Source organism: Musa acuminata, chromosome BXJ3-2, assembly GCF_036884655.1.
Source record: "Musa acuminata AAA Group cultivar baxijiao chromosome BXJ3-2, Cavendish_Baxijiao_AAA, whole genome shotgun sequence".
NCBI lineage: Eukaryota > Viridiplantae > Streptophyta > Magnoliopsida > Zingiberales > Musaceae > Musa > Musa acuminata.
The window spans coordinates 13,061,045-13,081,135 of record NC_088350.1 but is presented as its reverse complement, the minus strand read 5'-3'; the positions used below and the strand labels follow the sequence as shown (position 1 = coordinate 13,081,135).

At 46.2% G+C, this 20,091-nt stretch overlaps 1 protein-coding gene across 1 annotated transcript; it reads left to right on the top strand.

The window, feature by feature from the left end:
- Positions 1–3,991: 3,991 nt before the first annotated feature.
- On the top strand, positions 3,992–4,405 carry LOC135630743 (uncharacterized). The gene has a single exon (XM_065137907.1). The coding sequence runs from the start codon at positions 3,992–3,994 to the stop codon at positions 4,403–4,405; it is 414 nt and encodes a 137-aa protein (XP_064993979.1).
- The last annotated feature ends 15,686 nt before the right edge of the window (positions 4,406–20,091 follow it).

Genomic DNA, 20,091 nt, shown 5'->3' with positions numbered 1-20,091 from the left:
GAGTAGAAGTCCTATTAGGAGTTGGTTAGAAGTAGGAGTCTAGAGTATGAGTCCTATTAGGAGTTAGGGTTTAGAAACTCTATAAATAGCCATGTATTCCTCCTCTTTTGATAAGCAATAGATGAATCTTTTTTGCAGCCTTTGAGTAGCAACTTAGAGGGAGGAACCCCTATAGAGTTCCAAGGAGGCCGATCCCTTAAAGAGATCAACCCCAAGTTTAGAATCTGCAAGGGTTCTAACAAATGCCCGGGATCAACCCAGAAGTGGCCCAACATCAGATTAACATCGACCCCGAGGCTCAGCTGGTGAGACAAAGACCAAGGAAGTTCACCCCCGACCGACAAAAGGCAATCAACGATGAGGTCGACCACCTTAAAAGGGCCAGATTCATTACTGAGGTTTAATATCCTCGGTGGCTGTTGAATGTAGTCCTCATTAAGAAATCTAATGGAAGCTGAAGAATGTGTGTTGATTACACCGATCTCAATCGGGCATGCCCCAAGGACTACTATTTGCTCCCTAGGATAGACCAATTAGTCGACGCCACCGCGGGCCATGAACTCCTTATGTTCATGGACGCATTCTCGGGCTACAACAATATCCGGATGGTAACTCAGGATCAAGAGAACACTACCTTTGTCACTAACAGAGGGGTGTATTGTTACAAAGTGATGCCCTTCGGCTTGAAAAACGATAGGACAACTTACCAAAGGATGGTCGATAAATTTTTCAAGCACCAACTTGAGAGGAATATGGAAGTATACATGGATGACATGATCATAAAGAGCAAGGCCACGAGTGCACATCTGACCGATCTGGCGAAAATGTTCCAAACGCTCAGACGGTTCAACATGCGTCTGAATCCCGCGAAGTGTGTCTTCAGGGTTAGCTCTGGGAGGTTCCTTGGCTTTATCATTCACCAAAGGGGGATAGATGCCAACCCAGAAATTGTGCGGGCCGTAACCGAGATGGACTCCCCTCGCTCGGTCAAGGAGGTGCAGCGACTCGTCGAGAAGTTGGCAGCGCTCAGTAGGTTCATGTCACATTCAGGCGACAAGTGCCTCCCTTTTTTCCAGGCTCTACGATGAGCTGACAACTTTACATTTACCTCGGAGTGCAAGGAAGCCTTTGAAAAGTTGAAGGTGTGCCTTGCCCGCTTGCCCCAACTCGCCTCGCTTGAGCCGGGCGAAACCCTTGGTAACTACTTGGCGGTCTCGGCACAAGTAGTTAGCTTGGTGTTAGTTCGGGAGATACCACCAATGTAGCAACCCGTATATTATGTCAGTCATATCCTCGTCGGGCCCAAGGCGTGGTACTCCCCAATCGAGAAGCTAACCCTTGCTCTAATGAAGATGGCCCGAAAGCTGCGGCCTACTTCCAAGCCCACACGATCAAAATAATCACTAACCAACCACTACAATAGATTCTTTCCAACTTTAATGCATCAAGTCGCATGTTGTGGTAGTCAGTCGAGCTTAGCGAATTCGATATTCAGTACTCCCCCATGACCGCCATCAAAGCTCAGGTACAGGCTGACTTTATTTCTGAGCTAACTCCTAAAGACCATGCTATGGAGCAGCAGAATAGCAAGAACACGTGGACCCAGTATGTGGATGGCTCGTCCACTACCGGAGTGGCCAGGATTGGGCTTATCTTCAAAGGTCCGTTAGGAGAAACCTACAAGAGGTTGCTCCAGTTGCAATTCCGAGCCACCAACAACGTGGCCGAGTATGAGGCACTACTTCATGGCCTGTGCCTCACTTTAAAGATGCATGTAGACAACCTCGAAGTCTTTAGCGACTCCTAGCTGGTGACGGGACATGTCAATGGGAGCTACGAAACTCGAGACCTGACAATGGCGTTGTACCTGATGGAGGCAAAGCAGCTCGCTCACCGCTTCAGCCGCCTCTTAATCGCTAGAATACCTAGGGCACAAAACATGCGGGCCGATGCGCTGGCCAGATCAACCTCCGCCCACAGCTCGGCGTTGGCTCCAGCGATTGAGTCTTTAACAACATCGACAGTGATGCCATACGAGGTCGCCGAAATGAATGTACCACCAAGCTAGATGGAGGAGATCCTCCACTTCAAAATGGGTGGAAAGGAGCTCAATGACCCGAAGGCTACGAGATGGTTGAGGTGAACCTAAGCCTGGTACTGTGTCAACGGTGGAAGGCTGTATTGAAGGGCCTTCTCTCAACCTCTCTTACGCTGCCTCGCGCCATTAGAAGCTGAGATGGTCCTCACCGAGCTCCATGAGGGGATCTGTGGGGAGCACATCGGGGGGCAAACGTTGGCCTTCAAGACTCTCTGACAAGGGTACTACTGGCCAACTATGCATCGGGACACCATGTCATACATGCATCAGTGCCCTCAATGACAAAGGCATGCAAGACTGCCACACTAGCCGGCAATTCCTCTTACCCCAATAGACACGGCCTAGCCCTTTACCCAATAGGGGCTTAATTTCCTTGGACCTTTCCCTCCAGCATCGAAACAACAGCGCTTTCTTATAGTTGGGGTCGACTACTTCACGAAGTGGGTTGAAGCCAAACCCTTGGCCTCCATTATCGAGAAGCAAGTCCAAAGCTACACATGGAAGAACATCATCACCTGGTTCGGGATCCCGACAGCTCTCATTGTTGACAATGGAGCTCAATTCAACAATGCTAAATTCAAAGTCTATTGCTAGTTATACGGGATCCAGCTGAAGTTTGTTGAATCTCGGATTTTGATGATATAATCAATTGGTGGGTTAATTGATCTAATCCATATTATTGAGTTAAATGTGCAGGATTAACTACGATAACCAGAAAACATAAAGCAAAGATACCAGAGTCGAGCTCGATGGACGTTTAAGAGACCGAAGAATCATCGGAGATGCTGCCGGAACCATCCGAGAAGAAATCGGGAACGTGTCGGAAGTTCGCCGAAGAAATCGTCGGAGGCTCACGGAGATCGCCAAGAAGGCTCGGCTACTCGTTAAAGTCATCACAAAGATTGGGAGCTTGCAGGGAGTCCGTCGGAAGAAGTTCGTCGGAAAGCTCGCCGGAACAAGACTCGACGTTCGCGGTTAAAAAACTTGCTTAGGATGTTTTTTTTGTGTTATGTAGTTCACCTGTAATTAGGATTAGGATTAAGAGATAATCCTATATCCTGGTTAGGGGCCAACTGGGCCCAAAGTCAGATTTGGTTTGGGCTAAAATTAAGCCAAACAAATGAATTGGAGAGCCAGGCGGTGGCACCGCCTGGCTGGGCGGTGAAACCGCCCAGCACCCGAGTGCTGGGCGGTGACACCTCCTTGGCTGGGCGGTTGCACCGTCCAGCACCCGAGCGCTGGGCGGTGGCACCGCCTGGCTGGGCGGTGGAACCTCCAGCACCGGGAACCCTAAGAGAATTCAAATTTTGGAGCCCAAAATTTGAATCCTTTTGAGGCCTATAAATACCCCTCAAATCTCAGCTGAGGTTACAACTTTTGTGAAGCATTTTGATCGAGAGAAAAGTCTTGGAAAGTTTTAGCAAGTCTTGTTTTCAATTTGCTAGAGAGTTCTCCTCCTTCTTTTTTATTGAAAATTTGTAAGAGGTTGAGCTGCTTGTAAAAGGTTGTAAGAGGGGTGTTTACCCTTCCATTTCAAGAGACTTGCTAGTGGAAGGTGGGAGCCTCATCGAAGAGGGGCCTCGCAAGTGGAGTAGGTCATTTGACCGAACCACTCTAAAAATCGGCGTAATCTCTGGTTTGCATTTTATTATTGTCATTTACATTACTGCAAATCTTCTTACTGCTTTAGTTCCTTATTACTCTTGCTGCGCAACTTTAAGAATACGCCTTCAAGTTAAACTTTTCAAGTTTCGTTCTTAACGTACGAAAGATTTTGTTAAAATCAAAGTTTTAATCCGCTGCACTAATTCACCCCCCCCTCTTAGTGCCGCTCCGATCCTAACAAAGTTCAGCTCGGTCGCGCACCCGCAAACCAATGGCCAGACTGAATTGATGAATCAGGTGATTCTGAAAGGCCGCAAAAGGAGGATCTCAAGTGCGCATGAATCCTGGGTGGACGAGCTTCCCAGCATCTTGTGGGCAATGCGAACGACTCCCAAAACCGCCTCGAGGGAGTCTCCGTTCAGCCTAGCGTTCGGGACCAAAGTGGTCCTTCCGCCCGAGATGATGTTCTCGACCCTACACACCTCCAATTACGAACAAGGAGACTCCGAGAAGGGCCTCCGAGCAAACTTAGATCTCCTCGAGGAAAGGAGAGCCAAAGCACATCTACACACCTTGGCATACAAGAAAGCAATAGTTCGGGACGAGAGGATGAGCCATCATATGCGAATGGCTATACCCCCGGTGGCGGGGCTCAGCTTTGCTTCGACCATCCACTCCTCGATCATCTCCTTAATTGCTTGAGAAGAGGACATGATACCCCTCACTCGATCCACGACCACTGTTTCTCCGTCAAAGAGCAACGGGGAGGCATTATCGATGGTCTGGAAGGCCCACCCAGTGCTAAAGCCCCACTATTTACTACAACTAACAAAGAAGAAATACTTCTTCTAACCTTTGTTGTTGGAAGGTGCATGGCTGATCTTGAAACCATTACAGGTGGTCAAGTAATACCCGCCTTGCCCACTGTATAAGCGAAAGCAGGCCAAAAAGAGGGCTCGGGATGGCTTGATCCTAGCCTCCTGACACTCCCATATGAAGGCCACCAGATAGCACCATGAGTTTGGCGACACCTGAGATGGTGAGATCCCCTAGAAACGAAGGCAGTCCCCAATGACAGGGTGCACTGGGAGCCGCTGCCCCGTCTTAAGTGCCCCCATAGTCAACCCAAACCCATCGGGAAATCGATTATACGGCCACTGCCCAGTCCGAGGGGCGTGGAAGCCGTAACACTCCGGGATACGATAGCGATCCCAGAGCACACTCAAAAGGTCCTTGGTCACCATCAAGTCCACATCATGCCACGACTTGAGAGCCTCAAGCACGGCAGAACTCTCGGAGGCCTCTGAGGAGGCACTACCCAATGACACACTGACTACCTCATCCCGTGAACTCCCAAAGGAAGAAGGTGAAGGAGATGGAGATGAAGATGAAGAGGAAGAGGAAGACAAGGATGAAGACGGAGACATCCTGACCTCAAAGTTGCAAGAAAGAAGCCGAGGCGTGGGACGAAGGACTGAAGCAAAATGGCAAAGGCGACGGCAACCGCTCCAAAAGGGGTTTATAAAAGGTGGGTTGCCCCACTGCAAGGCGGTGATTGGGGCTTCCTGAGGAGAGAAACAGTCACAGCATTTAAGACCCATCACAACCCCTCGAATCCGCCAAATTCGCCCACCTCGAAGCTCCCACTAGAGGCATCCCATCACCCAAAAGCGCCCTCCAAAGGCCATTCAAAGCAAAAGTTTCCCGCCATGTCCCGTGTCGCTTCGCCTGGCTCGCCATGTGGCAGGATAGTGTTCGGGCAAAAATTGGCATTTCGCTCTACACTAAAACCTGAGCCCGAGTATAGTCACTCGGCTCACAGATTCGGCTCCTGCCCGGGTCGTTCCAGCTTGCTCCCAACTTGTTACCCACCGGCCCCAAAACCTGAGCCCGAGTATAGTCACTCGGCTCATAGGTTCGGGTCCTGCTCGAGTTGCTCCAGCTCGCTCCCGACTTGCGACCCGTTGGCCCCAAAACCTAAGCATGAGTATAGTCACTCAGCTCATAGGTTTTGCTCTTGCCCGAGTCGCTCCAGCTCGCTGCCGACTTGAAAACCGCCAGCACCAAAATTTGAGCCCGAGTTTAGTCACTCGGCCCACAAGTCCAAGCTCCCAAATCATGCCTCGCAGCCAATCTAATGCCCGAGTTGCATCTTGGCTGATCCAATGCCTGAGCCATGCCTTGCGGCCAATCTAATGCCCAAGTCGCATCTCTGTCGATCCAACGCCCGAACCCCGCCTCGCGGCTAATCGCCTCTCGGTTAGTCCAACGTTCGAGCCACACCTCGCCAACCTAGTCCATTGTCCAAATCGCTCCACGTCGACCCCGACTCGCAGCTCGTCAAGTCTCTAACCGAGCCGCTCTAGCTCACTCACCGACTTGCAAACTCGGTGGCCGTAACTCCGAGCCACGCCAAACCGGTTATCTGACCTACGACATGTCGGTCTCGCCTCGTCAGGCCCCAACCTCCCGATCAGCAGAGTCAATCCTGCCTAAAGCAAGGGGCGTCGCCCCTCTAAATCGCCCCATGACGAGTCAATCCAGCTTCCCCTTATAAGCGATCAGCCTCACTCCGACCCAGGCATGCTACCCGACCCTTTAAGGACCCGACGACATGCCTTGGAGGGGAGGGGAGAAGTGATACACCGTATTTTGGGCCCAAGACACATCACAGCTAAAATCACACACCAAGTCAGAACTGTACTAAGAAGTTGTTCCATATGTCCCGTCCCGAGAGCTGGGGTGGTGTTGTCTGATGGTACTCCGCACTACTAGTCATAGGTGCCCAACAAGCCAATCAAGTGAGTGATGACACGTGTGACTTGATACAGAATCTTTTTGCTTATTATATTTTGGCGTATATCACTTTATATTGCATAAATGCATACATATATTGTGATGTCGTTGGATTTGTGCAATGGGAATCGGATCGTGATGAGATCATGATAATGAGATCGATTCACCTTTAAACACATATCCTAAATAATCCCGGTCATAGGTTACTCGAGAGAGATATTGTGATAACCGGATAGACTGGTGTGCTGTATACCCGTCCATATGATGGATGCAGCTGGTCTCATAGCTGCTCGTGTAGGGACACTAGGGATACAGTACTGGTGCTCATTGGAGAATGAGTTCACTGATTAATCCGCTTACGGAATGCTGGATGGTTGATGATGCCTTATTGTCAGACAATGATTCCATAGTCCTAGTGGTGTATCTGGTCCTTAGACTTGAGACACCAAGGATATCCTGTATAAGTGCTCCACTCTTTGATACCAGACTTATAGGTTTGGCTGTCCCAGATCTAGTACAACTGGTCATTGGGAGTGGTAGTCGACCTTACGAGGGCTATTGAGTGTCGATAGAGGATCATCCACTCTCGGCGTCACGAGAGGAATATCCAATGTGTTCTTACTCAGACAAATCCCTGGCCAGGGTCATTCGGGTTGAGAGAGAAAGAGTTCTCCGGGAGAATCCGATTAGAGCGATACTCGAGTAGAAACTGTATGGGTCTGACAATACCATGCTCCATATACGGTCTCTGGGATATTAGATGGATGAGGGATTATAGGTATATGGTAACTGAGGACAGACAGGTCCAATGGATTGGATTCCCCTGTATCGTTTGGGGACTATGACGTAGTGGCTTAGTACTTCCGTAGTCGATGAGTCAAGTGAATTATTACAGAGATAATAATTCACTGAGTTAGAAGGAGTTCTGACGGGTATGACTCACGGCCAGCTCGATATTAGGCCTAGAGGGTCACACACATATGGTAGGCATTACGATGAGTAGAGGTTCAAATATGAGATATCCGACGGAGCCCTTGTCTTATTGGATGCAGATCCAATACCCATTAGGGGAGGACCCATTAGGGTTTGACAGGGGATCTCTATAAATAGGAAGGATTCAGAGCCTCATAGGCTAGAGCCTTTGCTTGCCTTTCCTATTCTCCTCTTCCTCTCCACCTGTTCTCCTCTTCCTCTTCACCTCAGAGCAGGCCTGGAGTTTTGAGGAGCGTCGTCGCAACCTTGCTGTGTGGATCACCGGAGCGTCGTCGCAACCCTGCTGTGTGGATCACGAGGAGGACTCTTGACCTCCTTCACCCTCTCCTAAGGATCTGCAAGGAAACAGGGATATACGATCTCCCTAGATAACACAACCTACTATATACGCAGTTTTAAGTTTCGCGGATTTTGCGCACCAATCTTCGCACAACAACGAACATCTCTTTGGGAATCGGGGATTTTGTTTTCTTGTTCTTCCGCTGCGCATGTGATGTCGCCCCCATGATTTCCCAACAGTGGTATCAGAGCCAGGTTGTTTGTGCGAATGATTGGTTTTGAACTGCGTGTGTTGTGTTTAGGAAGAATTTTGACGTCAAATCGTTGACGCAAAAGCGAGGAAGGGCAGCAACAGTTGCTGCCCTCGATCTGCATGCCTGCAGCCACCTGCAGCCGCAGCCGCAGCCGCAATCGTAGCCAGGCAGCACAGCGCCGGCGCATGCACAAGCGCTGTGCCTACAACAGCCGGCCGGCGGTCTACTTGCAGCAGGCTTGCGGCCGACGGGGCTGACAGCCCGCGGGCAAAGGCGCCGCGGGGCAGCAGCACGGGCTGAGGCACCGCAGGGCAGCGGCGCCTGTGACCGCTGCTCCCACGGGCAAAAACCCCGCAGGGGCGGCCGCCAGCGAGGCAGCACCGCCTGCGGGCGCTGCCTCGCGGGCAGAACCGCCCGCGGAGGCGGCGGCGCCCGTAGGGGCGCCAACCTGCAGGGGCAGCACCACCTGCGGGCGTTGCCTCGCCGGGAGAACTGCCCGCCGAGGCGGCGACGCCCGCGGGGGCGCCCACCTGCAGCGGCAGCGCCACCAGCGGGCGTGCCGGCCGCAGGCTAGTGTAGCGCCCCGCCCATCGCCGCACAGGCCGCCGCCAGCAGGGTGGCGGCGGCGGCGACAACAGCAAAGGGTAGTAGGGCATTAGGGTTTTTTGGGCAAAAGACAGTTTTACCTCTCCAAATTTGAGGAATTCCAGTTTCTGTCTTTTGTCCAAATTACGAAAATACCCCAATAAATTCAGAAATTCCCTACATGTCCCTGATTTTAGAAAATATTAATTAATTAAAAGGTTTAGTTGATTATTATTTTTATTATTATCTAGTAGTCTTACATGATGATGATTATTTATAAATGTGATGTATGATGTGTGGACAGATGATCATGGACCGTGTGATGTGTATATTTGTGATTATTATTATTGAGGTCTGCGAGCCTCCATTATATTTCTCGTTTATTGTCGGGCCTGCATGCCTATGGTTAAGTTGTAATCACATGAGGAGGCGCAGCGAGAGCGTGGATGCGATAGCGGGACCCACGAGACGGACGATCGTGATGTATGAAGATGCATCAAGATATGGACGGAACCGACGAGGATGAGATGGACGATCACAGGGCATGAAGATGCACCGTTGCACACATAGATCTTGATGTAAGTGATTAGGCCTACTGGCTCGGGCCTAATCATATTAGGTTGTGGTCCATGATCATCTGGTGTGATTGCTTATACACATACTAGATATGTATATATATTTGCATGCGATGTAGATATATATTAAATATGTATATGTGTGACATGTCATATTAGGAAACCAAATCATAGAAACATCTCTCGATAATATTAAGTCGGTAAACGTGAGGCAATTAGATTGACCCACGTGGCCTTCCATCGTTATAAGTAGGAATCGATTCCCGGTGTAGGTTGAGTTGGTCGAGTCCCTCGAGACTCACCTATAGCGCGATTCGCTATCTTGCTTACGACATAGAGATGTCACAAGTGACCTGAGGGCAAGGTATACTTGTCGAGTCCCTCGAGGGTATATCATCAAATCAGACTCATCTTGTAACGAAGGTGTTGACTTAACCGAGCATCATGGTTGGTCGAGTCTCTCGAGGCCATGGTGATTCGGAGGCCGAACAGGACGGGAATCACAAGGAGTTGTGATCGGCAAGAGTTGCCTACCTTTTAGGCTTAGTGTGATTGGTCGAGACCCTCGAGGTTACACTAAGACGCTGATTGGATCCTGATCCCCACTAGAAGTCTGCAGGAGACTTTCGTTTCACGTGCTGAGAGTGTCGCGTGACTCGTTAGTAAAATAGTGGGAGCATATTAAGATAGAAGTTCATATCTTGATAGTTTATTTCTTGCAAAATCTGCATGTTATTCATTTCTGCTGCATCTTTATTTTCAGAAAATGTCGCTTTCAAATCCCTTACGTGGCATACTTGATGTCAACCGCCTCATTGGTCCAAATTATACGGATTGGCTCCGTAACTTGAGAATTGTTCTCACAACGGAGAAAATCGTGTACGTCCTTGATACAGTGATGCCTACGGCCGAAGAAGGGGCAAGCGAGGATGAGATTGCTCGCTACGTAAAGTACATTGATGACTCCACTCTTGCTTAGTGCTATATGTTGGGCTCTATGACTCCTGAGTTACAGAGACAACATGAAAAGATGGATACCAGATCCATTGTCCTACATGTCCACAAATTGTTTGAGGAACAGGAAAAGACTCAACGATATGAGATATCTAAGAGCCTCTTTCGCACTAGGATGACTGAGGGGACACCGGTTCAGAACCATGTCCTAAAGATGGTTGAGTGGATAGAGAAACTCACAGGTCTAGGAATGGTCCTAGAGGATAACTTGTGTGTGGACATTGTGCTTCAGTCCCTACCAGATTCTTTTTTCACAGTTCATAATGAATTTTAATATGAACAAGCTTGAGGTGACTCTCCCAAAGCTCCTCAATATGTTGAGGGAGGCAGAGAGTACTATTAAGAAAGAGAAGCCAGTTCTCTACACTGTTGAGACCAAAAAGAAAAGGAAAGTAGAAAGGTCCCTTAAGAAAGGAAAGGGCAAGGGCAAACCAGGTAAAGCAAAGGTTGCTAAGAAAGACCCAACAAAGGACAAAGGCCAGTGCTTCCACTATGGTAAAGATGGGCACTGGAATAGGAACTACAAAGAGTACCTTGTAGAAATGGCGAAATAGAAGCTTGGAGAAGTTTCAGGTACATTCATGATCAATCTCCAATTGTCAGATTTTTGTGATAGTTCATTGGTATTGGATACCAGTATTGCTTATCACATCTACAATTTATTGTAAATTCTAGCAAAGCCGAGGGGAGATTGACGAGAGGAATATTGCATAAAGGTTTGTTTATGCTAGACACTACTCCACATATTATGAATGTAAGTGTCTAAAAGGAAACGAGATGAGGTGAACAGTGCATACCTATGGCATTGTAGGCTAGGTCACATCCATGAGGGAATGATTCAAAAGTTGCTAAATGATTGATATCTAGATCCATTCGACTATGTGTCATATGCAACTTGTGAGCCTTGCCTTCATGAAAAACTAACCAACTCTCAATTTAGTGGAACTCGAGAGAGAGCCACTGAGCTGTTGGAACTCATACATAGTGAAGTATGTGGACCCATGTCAACTCATGCCATTGGAGGTTACTCTACTTCATTACATTTACTGATGATTTTTCAAGGTATGGATATATGTACTTAATGAAGTACAAGTCCGAGGCCTTTGAGAAATTCAGAGAGTATAAGAATGATGTGGAGAACCAGACTGGAAAGAGTATCACAACTCTTCGATCAAATCGAGGAGGTGAGTACTTAAGTACAGAGTTTACTCAGTTCCTCAAGGACCATGGGATATTATCAAAATGGACACCTCCTTATACACCTCAGCTCAATGGTGTCTCTGAAAGAAGAAATCATACGTTATTAGATATGGTACAGTCCATGATGAGTTTCGCTGACCTACCCATCTCATTCTAGGGATATGCCCGAGAAACCGCAGCTTACCTTCTGAACAGAGTTCCAACTAAGTCAGTAGTGTCTACACCATATGAGATATGGAAAGGGAAGAAGCCTGATCTTAAGGTTGTTAAGATTTGGGGCTGCCCTGCCCATGTTAAGAGACACAATCGCGATAAGTTAGAATCAAGGATAGAGCGATGCAAATTTGTGGGATACCCCAAGGAAACTTGTGGGTATTATTTCTATCATCTCGATGACCAAAAGGTCTTTGTAGCTAAGAGAGTAGTGTTCCTTGAGAAGGAACACATTCTCGGCGGAGACAGTGGGAGAATGATAGAGTTGAGCGAGGTTGGAGAACCAAGCTCAAGCACCACTCTACAGCCCTAGTCTGTTCAGGTACCTAATACACAAGTTTCAACTTTACGCAGGTCTGATAGAGTATCCCATCCTCTTGAGAGATATGTGGGACATATTAGAGGAGAAGATGTTGAGGATATTGATCCTCAAACTTACGAGGAGGCTATTATGAGTATAGACTCCGGGAAGTGGCAAGAAGCCATGAATTCTGAGATAGATTCTATGTACTCCAATAAGGTTTGGAACTTGGTTGATGCGCCCGAAGGTATTGTACCCATTGGTTGCAAGTGGATCTTTAAGAAAAAGATCAGAGTAGATGGAAAGGTAGAGACCCCTATAAAGCAAGACTAGTGGCTAAGGGGTATCGTCAAAGGCAAGGTGTTGACTACGACGAAACATTCTCACCCGTAGCAATGCTAAAATCCAACAGAATTCTATTGGCTATTGCAGCACACTATGATTATGATATCTAGCAGATGGATGTGAAAATCGTATTCCTCAATGTGAACCTCGAGAAGGAGGTGTATATGATGTAACCTGAGGGATTCATGTCCAAGAACTGCCCAGATAAGGTGTGTAGGTTGCTTAGATCCATTTATGGACTAAAGCAAACTTCCCGAAGTTGGAACATAAGATTTGATGAGGCAATCAGATCTTATGACTTCGTTAAGAACGAAGATGAGCCTTGTGTGTACAGGAAGGTAAGTGGGAGCGCTATCACCTTTTTTGGTGTTATATGTGGATGACATCCTCATCATTGGGAATTACGTAGGAATGCTATCCATAGTAAAGGCTAGGTTATCTAGACACTTCTACATAAAGGACTTAGGGGAAGCATCCTATATCTTGGGGATTAGAATCTATAGAGATAGATCCAAGAGGATGCATGGCTTATCCCAGTCCAGGTACATAGAAACCATTGTCAAAAAGTTTGGCATGGAAAATTCCAAGAGAGGTCTCATACCGATGAGACATGGGATATCGCTTTCTACGAGTATGTCCCCAAAGACTCCAGAAGAAAGGGCGAACATGGATATAATACCTTATGCCTCAATAATAGGGTCTATCATGTATATCATGCTATGTACTAGGCCTGATATAGCGCATGCTCTGAGTGTCACGCGCAGGTATCAAGCGGATCCAAGCTTGGAGCACTGGAAAGCAGTAAAGTGTATCCTTAAGTACTTGAGAAGGACTAAGGATCTTTTACTATAGAGGCAATAGCCTTAAGGTTGAAGGCTACACAGACTCAAGTTTTCAGTCTGATGTCGATGATAGCAAGTCGAATTCAGGGTAAGTGTACACCTTGAATGGAGGAGCAGTGTGCCAGAAGAGTTTCAAGCAAGATACTACTGCTGACCCGACCACAAAGGCGGAGTACATTGCTGCATCAGATGCAGCAAAGGAGGGAGTCTAGTTGAAGATATTCATCACAGATTTGGGAGTCGTTCCGGATAGCAAGAAGTCGACTTCCTTATATGGTGACAACTATGGGACGATTACTCAAATAAGGGAACTCGGGTCTCATCAGAAGTGTTCTGAGGAGGTTCCAACTTATCAGAGAGATCGTAACCCAAGGAGATGTAGCAGGGGAAAGAGTTCCATCTGAAGATAACATTGTAGATCCACTGACAAAGCCGTTGTCTCATTTTGTCTTTGATCGTCATAGGGGTCTGATGGGGATCAGACACATAGGTGATTGGCTTTAGGTCAAGTGGGAGATTGCTAGTCATAGGTGCCCAGCATTCCAATCACGTGAGTGATGATATATGTGACTTGATACAGAATCTTTTTGCTTATTATATTTTGGCGTATATCACTTTATAACTATTGCATAAATGTATACATATATTTTGATGTCCTTGGATTTGTGCAATGGGAATCGGATCGTAATGAGATCACGATAATGAGATCGATTCAACTTTAAACACATATCCTAAATAATCCTGGTCATAGGTTACTCGAGAGGGATATCGTGATAACCGGATAGACTGGTGTGCTGTATACTCGTCCATATGATGGATGCAGCTGGTCTCATAGCTGCTCGTGTAGGGACATTAGGGATACAGTACTGGTGCTCATTGGAGAATGAGTTTACTGATTGATCCGCTTATGGAATGCTGGATGGTTGATGATGCCTTATTGTCAGACAGCGATTCCGTAGTCCTAGTGGTGTATCTGGTCCTTAGACTTGAGATACCAAGGATGTCCTGTATGAGTGCTCCACTCTTTGATACCAGACTTATAGGTTTGGCTTTCCCAGATCTAGTACAGCTGGTCATTGGGAGTGGTAATCAACCTTACGAGGGCTATTGAGTGTCGATAGAGGATCATCCACTCTTGGCGTCATGAGAGGAATATCCCATGTGTTTTGCTCAGACAAATCCCTGGCCAGGGTCATTCGGGTTGAGAGAGAAAGAGTTCTCCGGGAGAATCCGATTAGAGCGAGACTCGAGTAGAAACCGTATGGGTCTGACAACACCATGCTCCATATACGGTCTCTGGGATATTAGATAGATGAGGGACTATAGGTACACGGTAACTAAGGACAGACAGGTCCAATGGATTGGATTCCCCGGTATCCTCTAGGGACTACGGCGTAGTGTCCTAGTACGTCCGTAGTCGATGAGTCGACTGAATTATTACAGAGATAATAATTCACTGAGTTAGAAGGAGTTCTGACAGGTATGACTCATGACCAGCTCGATATTGGGCCTAGAGGGTCACACACATATGGTAGGCATTGCGATGAGTAGAGGTTCGGATATGAGATATCTGACGGAGCCTTTGTCTTATTGGATGCAGATCCAATACCCACTAGGGGAGGACCCATTAGGGTTTGACAAGGGACCTCTATAAATAGGAGGGATTCAGAGCCTCATGGGCTAGAGCCTTTGCTTGCCTTTCCTATTCTCCTCTCCCTCTCCACCTCAGAGCAGGCCTGGAGTTTTGAGGAGCGTCGTCGCAACCCTGCTGTGTGGATCACCGCTAGAGAGGAGGACGCTTGACCTCCTTGACCCTCTCCTAAGGATCTGCAAGGAAACAGGGATATACGATCTCCCTAGGTAACACAATCTACTCTATACGCAGTTTTAAGTTTCGCGGATTATGCGCACCAATCTTCACACGACGACGAACATCCTTTTGGGAATCGGGGATTTTGTTTTCTTGTTCTTCTGCTGTGCATGTGATGTCGCCCCCAAGATTTCCCAACAGTGGTATCAGAGCCAGGTTGTTCGTGCGAATGATTGGTTTTGAACTGTGTGTGTTGTATTTAGGAAGAATTTTGACGCCAAAATTGTTGACGCAAAAACAAGAAAGTGCAGCAATAGTTGCTGCCCTCGATCTACGTGCGTGCAGCGCAGCCGAAGGCAGGCAGCACAGGGGTTGCGTCTGCAGCAGTCGGTCGGCGGCCTGCTTGCAGTAAGCTTGCGTCCGGCGGGGCTAGCAGCCCGCGGGCTGAGGCGCCTGCGGTCGCTTCTCCCGCGGGGTGAGGCACCGTAGGGCAGCGCCGCTTGCCGCCACTGCTCCCGCGGGACAGCACCGCCTACGGGCGTTGCCCCATCGACAGAACCGCCCGCGGGGGGCGCCCACCTGCAGCGGCAGCGCCGCCAGCGGGCGTGCCGCCTGCAGGCGAGGGCATCGCCCTCGCCCCGCCGCACAGGCCGCCGCCAGCAGGGTGGCGGCGGCGGCAACAGTAAGAGGGAATTAGGGTTTTGGGCAAAAGGATAGTTTTGCCCCTGTGAATTTAGGAAATTCCAGTTTTTGTCTTTTATCCAAATTATAAAAATACCCTTAGGAATTGAGAAATTCCCTACATGTCCCTGATTTCAGAAAATATTAATTAATTAAAAGGTTTAGTTGATTATTATTTTTATTATTATCTAGTAGTCCTACATGATAATGATTATTTATACATGTGATGTATGATGTGTGGACGGATGATCATGGACCGTATAATGTGTGTACTTGTAATTATTATTATTAAGGTTTGCGAGCCTCCATTATATTTCTCATTTATTATCGGGTCTGCGTGTCTATGATTAAGTTGTAATTACATGAGGAGGCGTAGCGGGAGCGTGGATGCGATAGCGGGACCCACGAGACAGACGATCTTGATGCATCAAGATGCATCAAAATGTCGACGGAACCGATGAGGACGAGATGGATGATCATAACGCATGGAGATGCACCGTTGCACACATAGATTTTGATGTGAGTGATTAGGCCTACTGGCTCGGGCCTAATTATATTAGGTTGTGGTCCATGATCATCTGGTATGATTGCTTATACACATACTAGATATGTATATATATTTGCATGCGATGTAGATATATATTAAATATGTATATGTGTGACATGTCATATTAGGAGACCAAATCATAGAAACATCTCTCGATAATATTAAGTCGGTAAACATGAGGCAATTAGATTGACCCACGTGGCCTTCTATCGTTATAAGGAGGAACCGATTCCCGGTATAGGTTGAGTTGGTCGAGTCCCTCGAGACTCACCTATATCTGTTGAATCTCGGATTTTGATGATAAAATCAATTGATGGGTTATTTGATCTAATCCATATTATTGAGTTAAGTGTGCAGGATTAACTATGATAACCAGAAAACACAAAGCGAGAATACCGGAGTCAAGTTCGATGGACGTTTAAGAGTCCGAAGAATCGTCGGAGATGCTACCAGAACCAACCGAGAAGAAATCGGGAACCTATCGGAATTTTTGGAAGTTCGCCGAAGAGATCGTCGGAGGTTCACGGAGATCACCGAGAAGGCTCGGCTACTCATTAAAGTCATCACAAGTTCGGGAGCTTGCTAGAAGCCCGTCGGCAGAAAGTTCGTCGGAAAGCTCGCCAGAACAAGACTCGACGTTCGCGGTTAAAAAACTTGCTTAGGATGTTTTTTTTGTGTTATGTAGTTCACCTGTAATTAGGATTAGGATTAAGAAATAATCCTATATCCTGGTTAGGGGCCAACTGGGCCCAAAGTCAGATTTGGTTTGGGCTAAAATTAAGCCAAACAAATGAATTGGAGAGCCAGGCAATGGCACCGCCTGGCTGGGCGGTGACACCTCCTTGGCTGGGCGGTTGCACCGCCCAGCACCCGAGCGCTGGGCGGTGGCACCGCCTGGCTGGGCGGTGGAACCGCCAGCACCGGGAACCCTAAGAGAATTCAAATTTTGGAGCCCAAAATTTGAATCCTCTTGAGGCCTATAAATACCCCTCAAATCTCAGCTGAGGTTACAACTTTTGAGAAGCATTTTGATTGAGAGAAAAGTCTTAGAAAGTCTTAGCAAGTCTTGTTTTCAATTTGCTAGAGAGTTCTCCTCCTTCTTTCTTATTGAAAATTTGTAAGAGGTTGAGCTGCTTGTAAAAGGTTGTAAGAGGGGTGTTTACCCTTCCATTTCAAGAGACTTGCTAGTGGAAGGTGGGAGCCTCATCGAAGAGGGGCCTCGCAAGTGGAGTAGGTCATTTGACCGAACCACTCTAAAAATCGGCGTAATCTCTGGTTTGCTTTTTATTATTGTCATTTACATTACTGCAAATCTTCTTACTGCTTTAGTTCCTTATTACTCTTGCTGCGCAACTTTAAGAACACGCCTTCAAGTTAAATTTCTCAAGTTTCGTTCTTAACGTACGAAAGATTTTATTAAAATCGAAGTTTTAATCCGCTGCACTAATTCACCCCCCCTCTTAGTGCCACTCCGATCCTAACAAGTGGTATCAGAGCAAGGTTATCTCTCATATTTGGTTTAATACCCAAGAGAGATGGCTTACTCCGGCATGCAAGAGGGCCATTCTATTGCACGACCACCTTTGTTTAATGGGTCGGATTACACATATTGGAAGACTCGCATTAGAATCTTCCTCATTTCTATGGACTTTGAGCTTTGGTCTATTGTCGAGAATGGATTTCAAAAATCTTCTCTTCCGATGAGCGAATGGAATGAATCGGAGAAGAAGGTATTTGCTTTAAATGCAAAGGCTATGAATGCCTTGTTTTGTGCATTAGACAAAAACGAATTTAATCGTGTTTCAATGTGTGATTCGGCTTTTGATATTTGGAGAACTCTTGAGGTCACTCATGAAGGCACTAGCCGAGTGAAAGAGTCCAAAATCAACATCATTGTGCACTCTTACGAACTTTTCCGAATGAAACCAAGTGAGTCCATCGGAGACATGTACACCCGGTTTACGGATGTCATCAATGGACTCAAAGCTTTTGGTAAAGATTTTACTAACTTTGAACTAGTAACTAAAATCTTAAGATCCCTCCCTAAAAGTTGGGATCCAAAAGTTACGGCCATTCAAGAGGCCAAAGACCTTAAAGCATTCCCTCTTGAAGAACTCATTGGGTCTCTAATGACCTACGAAATGACATGTCAAGCTCATGACGAGCTCGAGAACCCCCTTCCAAAGAACAGGAAGGATATTGCACTCAAATCACAAGAAGACCACTTGAAAGGAACATCAAGTGATGAGGACAGTGACAATGACATTGCACTTTTGACTCAAAAATTTAAAAAATATTTAAGAAAGAACAAACTTAAAAATAATGTAAAAAAATAAATCTGAACAAAAGAAGGACCAAGTGATTTGCTATGAATGCAAAAAACCGGGACACTACAAGAACGATTGTCCTCAAGCCAAAAAGAGGACATCAAAGAAGAAGGCGTTCAAGGCAACGTGGGATGATTCAAGCGCATCCGAAGAAGAGGAGTCCAACACCGAGCAAGTTGCTCATTACGCGCTAATGGCGTTAGGAGAAGAGGTATGTGATTTATTTAATGAAGATTTATCTTTTGAAGAACTATCTATCGCTTTTCATGAATTATTTGATGAATGTAGAACTGTTAGCAAGAAGTTAAGTATCTTAAAGAAAGAGCATGCTTTGCGACAAGATAAGTTTGATAGTCTTCAAACTCCTCCATGCTCTAAGTGTGAGTACTTAGAAGTAATAAAAAATGAAAATTTGCTTCTTAAGGAAACCTTAAACAAGTTTAAGGTTGGTAGCAAAGGATTAGATATGATCCTTGCGCACAAGGGTCACATCGCAAATAGAAATGGAATTGGATTTGTAAAAGGATTACATCAAAATCCTACCACTTTCATAAAAGGACCTACATTACATGTTTCCTCTTATATGAAATGCAACTTTTGTTGCAAATCCGGACACATTGCCTACAAATGCCCATTTAAGAAAATTAGTTCACAAAAATTAATATGGGTTCCTAAAGGAACTATAAAGAATTCAATCATAAATAACAAAGTTAGTGGGTCAATTTTTGAGGCACCCAAAATCAAATGGGTACCTAAAAATCATCCTCTTTTGTAGACAAACCCACAAGCTAGGAGCAAGAGATGGTATCTCGATAATGGATGCTCAAGACATATGACTGGAAATCCATCTCATTTCTCTATGCTCACTAGCAAAGAAGAAGTGTACGTTACCTTCGGAGACAACAACAAGGGCAAAATCATTAGCAAGGGAACTATTGGTAACAAATTTAATTTTTCCATTGATGATGTCTTACTAGTTGATGGATTGAAACATAATCTCTTGAGTATTAGTCAACTATGCGATAAAGGTTACATCGTTAGATTTGAATCAAATATGTGCATTATTGAAAAACCAAATCATAACATGACTATGATTGCTTTAAAACAAAATAATGTCTATACCATCAATCTTGATGAACTAAGTAATGAAATGTGCTTCTCCGCCGTAAATGATGATGCTTGGCTTTGGCATAGGAGATTAGGCCATGCAAGCATGAAAACAATATCTAAGATCTCATCTCAAGAATTAGTACGAGGAATTCCAAATATAAAGTTTATTAAGGACAAAGTATGCGATGCATGTCAACTAGGCAAACAAATAAAAACAAGCTTCAAACCAAAAAATCAAATTAGCACTACTAGACCATTACAATTGATCCATTTGGACTTATTTGGACCAATTGATACAACAAGTCTAGGTGGAAGCAAATATGCTTTTGTGATTGTGGATGACTACTCTAGATACACTTGGACTTATTTCTTAGCTCACAAAAGTGATTGCTTCAAGTGTTTCTCTAAATTTTGTAAACTCACTCAAAACGAAAAAGGCTTCATGATTTCATCAATTCGGAGTGATCACGGTGGTGAATTCCAAAATCGTGACTTTCAAAATTTTTGCGAAAGTAA

Bases quoted from the DNA above. Each gene is read 5' to 3' on its own strand.
- LOC135630743 (XM_065137907.1), top strand. From the start codon at position 3,992: ATGAATCAGGTGATTCTGAAAGGCCGCAAAAGGAGGATCTCAAGTGCG.